Raw genomic sequence first — 9,689 nt, 5'->3', positions numbered from 1 at the left:
GTTTATGAAATCCTATGGCCTCAGTGGCTCTACATTGTTTGAACCTGTATTTTCTTTGTCTTTTATGGATTTTCATGTTTCATATCCAATAACCACATTTGCATCCAAAGCATGGATTTCCTGAGTTTGACAAAGCTGATCCTATGGACTCCATTTCCATAAATCCCTTAAAGAGTTGAAGTGATTTCGCTCATTTTGCAAAAATGTCTCCGACAGAAACACAGGGGAAAACAATTGCTCTTGACATCACAACAGTTTAATATTTTAACTTATTCATTAAATTGTGCTTCACATCAATGGAAATCCTCAGTTCTACAAACTATCATTTTTAAATAGCAATAAAGGTTGATAATGTCACAATACAATCCCCTAGTAACTGAGTTCATACATATTATTGTACAGAAATAAAAGGAAATATCTCTTAGGAGAAATAATTTACTATCTATTGAATAACTATCTTTACATCTAAAATGGGTCACCACATAAAGATCCAGATTTTTCTTTCCAACACTGAGATGATACATTAAAAGAGAAATAATGCAATCAAAGCTCCAGAAGTGCTTCTGGGAAAGAATAAAAGGCAAGGGGAAAAAAGATGATCTCACGACTAACAAAAAAATGTAAAGGAGGTGGAAAACAAATGTGACAATTATCGAAGTACACTAAACTTTTGCTCCTCAGAACACTGGTTTTTCTGGCAGGATGTCAATCTGGCCCTTTAATGAGTTCCCGTAGTGCAGCAGAATGTGTAGCTCACAGAGGTTCCACTGAGTGTGCCAAAGGATGACAGTTGCAATCCTTTCCACAGACATCTTGGAACACAGGCTCAAGAGACACCTGTCCATCCGCGTTCTCGGATCTGGAGTACTGCTATGTTAGCATGAGTCCTTGCCAAGAAGTTCAAGGGCTTTTGTCTTGCAGATGTTGCTGGTGTTTATAGCTAGGCCAGACCTCTGGAAATTTCTGTGCCTCTGCCAGGCAGGTTGTTTCTTTCACATGCTATGAAGATGGGTTCATGTGCACTCCATCAATTCATTAGGCTACAAAACACACAGGTTTCAGAACCTGCCCACTTGCTCAGAAGGGCTAAGTTGAAGTCTCAAGGAATCAGTTCAGACGTGTCCAGGTGAATGTGGTGAGAAGAGAAGAGAGCAGGCATTGGCTTATTTCGGGTGGAGACAGTGGAAGAGGAGAAGAAGGCAGGCCAAAAGTGCCTTGGAGAAAGAACCCTCGCATGCTTCCCAGATGGCACAAAATGGGTAGAATCATCAGACCCAGCCAGCCCTAATACCCTGCCTGAATACATGCAGTTGTTCGGGTGACCAATGGGAGCACAGCAACTATGGGAAAGGTAAATCTTGAGTCACAGTTGCAATCAGATCAGGATATTCTTTTGTAAGTCCAAACTAGCTTTCTTTTTGATCTGATCCTTCCAACCCAGCTTTTAGTTCCTACAATTCCAGTGCTCTGGTCCTGTCTCAATATCCTCTTCACTCGTTTCTTTTAAATGGCTAAAAGAATTATAGTCCATATGTTTCCAGGCTGCCCTAGTTCTAGAGGACAGAAACTGTATCTTAGTCATTTTTCTATTTTTCAGTATTGCATGGCATATATTTAATTCGTCATCTTTCCACCTGGGAAAGATCTGCCTCCTTTTAGGAGCCACACTTTCCTCTAGAGTTACTCCTGCTCTCCCTAAACCCCATCTCTAAATGATCCCATTATACAGGACCTCAGATAGAGGTCATGGTTGATAAGGAATCAGATAAACTCTCTGTGTGCAGATATTAGCTTAGGACAACTGAAAGCATTTCCTCTCTCCAGCGAGTATGTAAAGGGACTCATTTAATTACAAATAAAACCTTTAAGAATGAAAGCAGTGTGTTGCTGACAAAGTACCAGAGGCCTGGGGAAGAAGACATAAAAAAAGGGAGGGGGTATACTGATTTCTCTTAATAAGGAGCACATTCCCTCTGCCTTCATGCTGAATAGGTTTTTGAGTTAGGTGGAGTGGATGCCCAGCTAGAAGTACTTGAATGCGTCCTCTGAGTTTTGGTCTCCCCTGCAACACCACCCATCTTGGATATTTCATTCCTAATAAGAGACCCCCCTCACTAGAGGCAGGGAGCTGAGGGTAAACTTGGCCAGTATCTCTGGCATTTTCCAAGTCAAAAAAGGTAAGGAATGATATAAATCAATAAACATTTAGATTTCATATTCTTGCAATTCCCAATCCCAATACTGATGCTGAGCTGCATAAAGTAGCAGGAAAGGCTATGAAGTCAAAATACTGGGGGTCTAAGCAACTTTCTTGATCATAAATTAGAGTCACTGGGAAATCTCTCAACATCTCCGACTCTCCACCCCAAACTAGCAAGTGGCATAATGAACAGAGGTCCTATTTAGCACACAAGATTGTAATGAGGACCAAAGGAGACAGCAAATGCAAAAGTCTTTTGAAAAACATTAAATGCTACACAAAGTGATGAATTTTAGTTTTTATCTCTTGCAAAACGTATGATGAAGTAAGTGACATTAAAAAACACTTGAAATATTGTTTGGTTCCCTTTTGTGTCAGATACTGATAGTATTTATTGGTATTCATTTCCACATTGTTTCTTTAATAACAGAATCCCCACACTTATCAAGGCACGTGACAATCAATAATAAAGACATTCCCTAGCCTTATTTGCAGCTAGATGTGGCAAATGTCTCAGTTCTAACCCATGAGATGTGACTGGAAGCAATATGTGCAATTCCCTCTACTTCCTCTCTACTATCTTAAATGTAAACATGATGGCAGGAGCTGCAGCAGCCATCTTGGTCCATGAGGGGGATGCAGCACAGTAGGATGACAGAGCAACAGGAGGGGGCCTAGGCTTCTGGTAATGTCACACACCAGAGCTGTCAAACCAGTTTGTCTTTAAGTAAGAGAGAAATAGCTTCCAAGTTAAGTCACTATTTTGAATTTCTGTGTTAAAACAGCTGAATGGGAATTCTATACAATCCATTTATATTTATTTTTTAATGATCTATTCTTATCTCCTCGCTAGGTCTATCTTGGGGACTTTCTTGCCAACATTAGTAATATCCTTGCTCAGATTTTTGAAAAAACTACCTTAAAGGCATAACAGAGTCCTCATACTTCAAATTTTTGATCAAACTAATTATAACAAAGTTACCTTTTTAGATGAGATGTCTTTATCATTTTTAATAAAATTACATGATCTCCCTCTCTGTTATCTAACACTGATTGTTAATGTTACCAATTATTATAAGCGTTCTAATAATTCTTAGGGAAGTTTCATCCAGTTTCCAAGAGTAGGCTGCCTAAAAGCTAGAAGGAGACAGAATAGATAAGTGTGTATCTTAGTCCTTAATAAAACACACACACGTGCACATATACACAAAGATGTCTCATCTCAATCTCCAGTCTGGGTAGTGGAGCTGTCATTGCCAAGAGAAGGGAAAGAACTGCAGGAGTCAATAGGATGTAGAACTCTTGGGGACTGTTTTTTTCTTTTTTGGCTTTTCTTGGGCTTTTGACACTGATGTATCTGGAGTTGATTTGGTTTGGGACTTAACACTCCTGACTTCCATGGATCCTTGGGCCCAGACGCCTTCTGCTGGCATCACTTCCCTGAGCATGATTCAGCATGGAAGTGGGCAGCCAATTTTTGGAGAATAAACTGCATTCCTACCTCTCCATTTCTATCAACATAGGACCCCATGGGTCTGACGAGCTTGCTGCTTTAGAAGGAAATTATATGAGGGAGGAAGCCCATGTGGGTCTTTTTAATTTGCTCAGCACTGGCCTGGGGCCAACATAAAGAGCTGTCTCCCTCTGAACATCCTGATACCTGGTCTCAAGTGGAGCCCCATACATCATGCCTTCAGTAGAAGGCAGCAGAAGCCTTTGATACCAATCCCGAGGTGCACAAGGAACAGTGTGAAGTGAGCAGGGGCTGCCTCCAAGTCTCAGCTATGCATGAATTCCTTGCCAAAATTTTAAAGTGAGTTTAAAAGAAACAATCCGAATGCTTTATAACTCGTTTTGATTTTCCACATGACAAAACACTGGATTGTCATTGTGTGTGTGTGCATGCATGTGCACGCATGCACGTGTGTTTGTGTATGTCACAAGCACAGGCACAAGCATAATTTGCAGTCCTGCTGTTCTAAGCAGAACATTAGATCCTAACAATGAAATGAGAAGCCAGAGACAGCCGCTCATTAATCCCAGCTGCAACCCTCCTTCACTTCTTGCCTTAGGAACAAATCATTGAAAATGGAGAAATATTTTGTGAGCCTAATCTCTACCAAGTAACAAGCAATATTTACTTGGCCTCTTTTAATTCACCCTTGCATAAAACACAGCTTTCTAAAAGAATCATCAATCTCTCAGCTCATTGATGGCTCAGTGATGTGGAGAGGGCTGGACTGACCCAAGGCAGCATGGCTCTGGGTCACTGTTAGCTTGGCGCTGTCACAGTTGGGCTGCCCACATGGGTTAGAGACAGATGCTTCTGGGAAATTGCAGCTGGCTTCTTGCATCATTGGCAGGAAGCTTTAGGCAGGACGAGCCCTTATTCCATATGGATATGGTGATGGAGTAAAGAGAACTTGGCCTTTGCAGTCAACTAGACCTAGCTTACAACCCGTGGAGGAGCTACTTATTTTCTGTGGGTTTTACTTTTCTCATCTAAGGAATGGAGCTTAACAATATTCATTCATTGTGCAGAATATATTCAAGGTATGAAAAGGGCCTCCCCCAGTTCCTGGAACAAGGGAGCCACCCAATAACGCCTTCCCTTGCACCCCAGATGAAGCCAAGCACAGTGAGAGAAGCATCTCCAGGTGTCTGTCTGGTGGAGCCGCTGGACTCCCCTCTGTGCAGGTAAGCACTCCATGAATGCTTGTGGGCTGATTGACTCAACCCCAGAGAGAGTATTCTGGAGGCTGAGAAGTGGCTTAGATAAAGCTGGCTTAAACATCAAACATGTTGGATATCAATGAAATAGGCTTTTCAATCTGATTTAGGGGTTTCACACGTTTTGCCTTCAGCTCCTTGAAGGGATTGATCAGATCACTCCGTTGTGAAACTTCCCACTCATTCTGATCCTCCTAATAAATGCCAGACAAAGGCTTTCTCTTCTTTCTTCCATACATATCCCCTTATTATTCAATAAAATTCTTGTTACTGCAGTTGGGATTGTGAACAGGTGAAAATAAGAACTTGGCAATGCAGCACACTTCTTTCCAGTTTTAGACAGTCTGGCCTGATTTACTGGCTGTGGCCACAGTCCACAACAGGTAAAGACGGTGTGGGAAGAAAACAGTGATGAGGCTGGAGATAGTCAAGATGCTGGGAGGCAGAGTCTGTCTAAATGCCTGGGATAACCAGCCCAGGAATGGTATTCCATGTCTCCTGGCCTAATTCAGAGTTCTTCATTTAGTGACCTCAGATATATTTTTGAGCTAAGCTCCTATTCTTTGGGCCAAGGTTTTAAAAAACATCTTTCTCTCTGTGGTGGCAAAATTTCAAGACTGGTAGTACCCCATTAAAGAAGATATCTTCTCCATGAAGGTTAAACTTTGCAATATTTCATTTAAAATCTAAGGTTATGTAGCCAGTTTAGAAATGCTAGGCATATATATTGATCTTCCTGATATTTTTTTCTCTCTCAATTTATCATTCATTCCTCACATTGAAAGTAACATTGGTAAAGTGAGACCCCTTTAGGCATTAGCAAATAAGCAAGGTTTCTCTTAAATGCTCCTACCAATGTTCATTTCTCAGGGGCCACAACCTCACCTGTCCTGGATCCACTCCCCATTCCCTAAAAGATGGAAGGAAAAGCATGGCTTAAGGTCCGGATTTTGCAGGATGTGGGCCTCTAGCTATAGTCGTTAATAGGATAATTTGGTTTCAAAACAACTGCAACAACAAAACACATTACTTGTGATTTAAGTCACATTCAAATAGAGTTCAAAGATGCTAGCCAACAGCCTAGTGGGGGTTGGCATAAGACCTCATCTAAGAGCTGAAATGTTTTTCTTTTTCTCTCTCTTTATGCAGACTGGTATTCCCATTATGGGAGACAGTATGACATAGACCAGTTTCAGCAGAACATCCAAGCCATAATTTGGCTTATCATGTGTGCCTCTGTGGGTCCTGGTGCCCAAACTATTCTATGCTCCTTCAAGGGAGATGAAAAGAACTGTCGTCTCCTTTTGGTGCTGCTCTCCTTGGCCTTCAAAATGATCTATATGGGATGCACTCCTACCCTACTTAATATCACCAACTGCAAAACGTCAAAAAAAAAAAAAAAAAAAAAAAGAAAAAGATAGGTAATCTCCAGCTGGATAAAAATGAAGACAAGGAAGCAGATGTCCACATCAAATACACACAGCCAGATGTCCTCAGAACGGCCCAGCTTCTCCATGGTAACTCAACAGAAGGCCAGTGTGCCTGCTCATCCTCCCCCTCCTGAGAGAGGAGAGGGCAGGGGGTCACCATCTCACCACCTGGCTGTTGTAGTCCTCGGTGACAGTCCCCTCTGCGGCCCCATCCTCTTTGGGCCACTGGTGGACCCTGTGCTCCCGCTGCAGCCTCCGCTCCTCCCGCCGCTTCTGGCGGTCCCTCTGGTGCTCTAGCTGCTTGGTGTGGTGGTAGCGCTGCTGGAAGAGATCTTTCGCATACTCGTAAAGCTTCATGTCCAGGAAGTTTAGTTCCTCAATGCGTTGGCGGGCACCCTCATTGATCTCCACGTTAGAAGCCCGCGTGATGTTGAACTGCGTGAAGGGGGAGATGAACTTGAGGTTGAATGTTCTCTCAAAGAGAAACTGTGTCTTCCTCTGGAACTCTGTAAGCCCAAAGAAGGCCATGTTCTTCAGGTTGTTCTTTGCACTCTGCAACAGGATGGTGTTTCTTTCACTTTCGTTCATGAAAGTCAAGTTGTAGCAGCCCACCAAGCTGAGGTCAGCCAGCATGCGCACCTGGCGATTGTTAGCCAGATTGTAGCTGCAATCCATAAACTCCCGCAAGCTGACCCCAGACCAGTCATCCCCAGGGTAGCAGGTAGGCAGCTCATCAGGGGTGGGGCTTCTTCCATCACACATGTGAAGAGAGGTTTTCCACGTGGCCCCTCTCTGGACGTGTTTCCACTCACTCAGGTAACGTGACACTGGGTCCCGTAACATTGTGATGTAATAGAAATTCCTAGAAGAAATTAGAGGAAGACGGTCAGTAGTTGACAACTCTAACAGGAGGGATCTTAACTTCTATAATTTTACATCAGCACTGAGTCAAGGGACTCTTTTGCCAAATGTCCATGTGAGAGTATTTGCCTGCTTTTGTGCCTACTGATGTATGAATATGTTTCCATAAGATATATGCACCAGTGTTCAATAGTTTATTGAGCTTTTCCTCCTTGCTCCAGTGTGGGGAGGGATGGGGTGGAAAGAATAGATAGTTCATTTCTTCATTCATTCAGCAATTATTCACTGATAGATTACTACTGGCAATAACGATACCTTACACTTAGAGAAAACACCATGATTTTTAAAAGTTATTACCCATCTGTTTCATTTGATCCTTATAGCAAACCTTTGTGGTAGATGGGGTTCTACATGATAGGGTTACATGAAGGAGGTAAAGTGATTTACCCAAGGTCATGGTACTAGAAAGAAGAAGGCCGAACCTGTATTCTCCTTAATCTTTCTCTTTTTTATTTTTCTGAGAGGGAGTCTTGCTCTGTCATCCAGGCTGGAGTGCAATGGCACAATCATGGCTCGTGGCAACCCCTGCCTCCCAGGTTCAAGCAATTCTCATGCCTCAGCCTCCTGTGTAGCTGTGATTACAGGTGCCTGACACCACACCCAGCTAATTTTTGTATATTTAATAGAGATGGGGTTTCACGATGTTGGCTAGGCTGGTCTCGAACTCCTAACCTCAAGTGATCTACCCACCTCAGACTCCCAAAGTGCTGGGATCACAGGTGTGAGCCAGTGTGCCTGCCGGCCTCCTTAATCTCTTTATATTGCTTTTTGGGATTATAAGGTAGGTGCGTTGAGGAAGGATGGGTTGGGTGTGAAGACAAATATTTATCGGACTCGTACAATGTGTTAGGAACTGTGCTACATGCTTTATGGATGCTTGCACAGATGATCCTCAAGACAACTTTGTAAAATGGGTTTTATCATTACTTTTTAAAATAAAAGCTGAAGCCACAGAGGTTCAGAAAGGTGAAAAATACAGCCACAAACCCTGGAGCATGTTAATACCTGACCTGCAATCTAAGTTAGGCCTATTTGATTTCAAAGCTCCCATGCTTTCCTGTGCATCACATTAGTATTTAAATTATAATTTCTATGTATTGAGCACCTATTAATTTTAGGTTCTGTGGTTATTACAATCACAGATCTCAACTAATGCCACCTAATGGATTACTGAAACGAAACCTATTATTAAATGGTTCTCTTTAGAATAATCACATAGAGATTAGGATACCTGTGGTTTAAAAGGACAAGGGAAGTGCAAAGAGGCAGGAAGAGAGATGGAGAAGTTGAGAAATGAGAGAGAAACAGTAGACATTACAGGAAAGTAAATATTGGTTCAAAATAAGGAAAATCCTTTCCATGAATTCAGAAGCCTACCAATGGAATGGTATGTGAAATAAGCTGCCCAAAGTTATCTTGGTAGTAAGTTATAGAACTTGGATTAATCTGGTCTGATTTACTTAAAAAATAGTCACTACATTATATTAAAAGAAAACCTCCTATTTTGTAGGAAAAACTCAACCTAGTATGTGTGTAACTTGGCCAAGCTAAACTGAATTTAAAAAAAAATGCATACCAACTAAAAGCAACTTTTAAAAAATGAGAAATGTAAGGGTACAATGTTATTCTGCTTTTCAAGAGGAACTGATGAGCTACAATATTGGAAACTATACGTTTTCTATATTCTATTATCTTGACTGTCTGGCCTTACCCTTAGGTAAGCCAGGCCGTTTCGAAATGTGCTAAAGAAACTCCAAAATCTTTAAGTAACATTCACTTTCCTTTAAATCAGGAGGTGAAATTTATTGAAACTGCCAAGAACAGAACAGTCTGAGCTCTTGATTTTGCCAATCACCATTTTCCATGACTCTGTTGTCTTTCGCTGTGACAGAATGACAATTTCATCAGTGTCAGAAAATTTCCCAAAAGGTCAGCAGGGAAAGCAGAAAATGAGTGACACAGCTTCTGGGCTTCGAGAGGAAATACTGATGATAAAGTTTTGCCCAGAGAGGATATTACTGTAGTTGAATATCGTATGGCATGTCATTATTAATCCTGCTTTAGTCCTATGTTGGGACTCGTTCATGTTTCAGGCTTTTGTCTCAGCTGAGAAAATTGGCCACGGACCTTCCAGTACCTTCATTCCACTGCAAATCTTCATTCCACATAACCTCAAAGCTGACAGAAACTGGTTTAGGCTTCAAATGGTTTTGGGTCCAAATTTAACTTTATTCAGTTTAACATTGCGTCAAACATGGACTAGCTAAATTGTAGGATGACACTTACATGAATAAAATAAGTCCTAAATGTTTTGAAGTTCTACCAGCCATGGGGGTCAATTGGAAACTAACTCTTTTCTGACATCAAAACATAGAGACGTCTTAGTGGAACATATTCATTGATGAAGT

General features: G+C 41.6%; 1 protein-coding gene across 1 annotated transcript in view; it reads right to left on the bottom strand.

The window, feature by feature from the left end:
- Positions 1-238: 238 nt before the first annotated feature.
- HS6ST3 (heparan sulfate 6-O-sulfotransferase 3) overlaps positions 239-9,689 on the bottom strand; it is a 727,472-nt gene continuing 718,021 nt past the window's right edge. Inside the window, exon 2 of the mRNA XM_032277286.1 lies at positions 239-7,222. Coding sequence (XP_032133177.1) covers positions 6,514-7,222 — 709 coding nt within the window. The 3' untranslated portion in view covers positions 239-6,513. The remainder of the gene's footprint in view (positions 7,223-9,689) is intronic.

The sequence above is a fragment of the Sapajus apella genome, unplaced genomic scaffold, assembly GCF_009761245.1.
Source record: "Sapajus apella isolate SASKATOON/1434 unplaced genomic scaffold, GSC_monkey_1.0 scaffold9, whole genome shotgun sequence".
In the NCBI taxonomy this organism is placed as follows: Eukaryota; Metazoa; Chordata; class Mammalia; order Primates; family Cebidae; genus Sapajus; species Sapajus apella.
The sequence above is the reverse complement of the archived record's forward strand: the minus strand, read 5'-3'. Positions and strand labels throughout refer to the sequence as shown.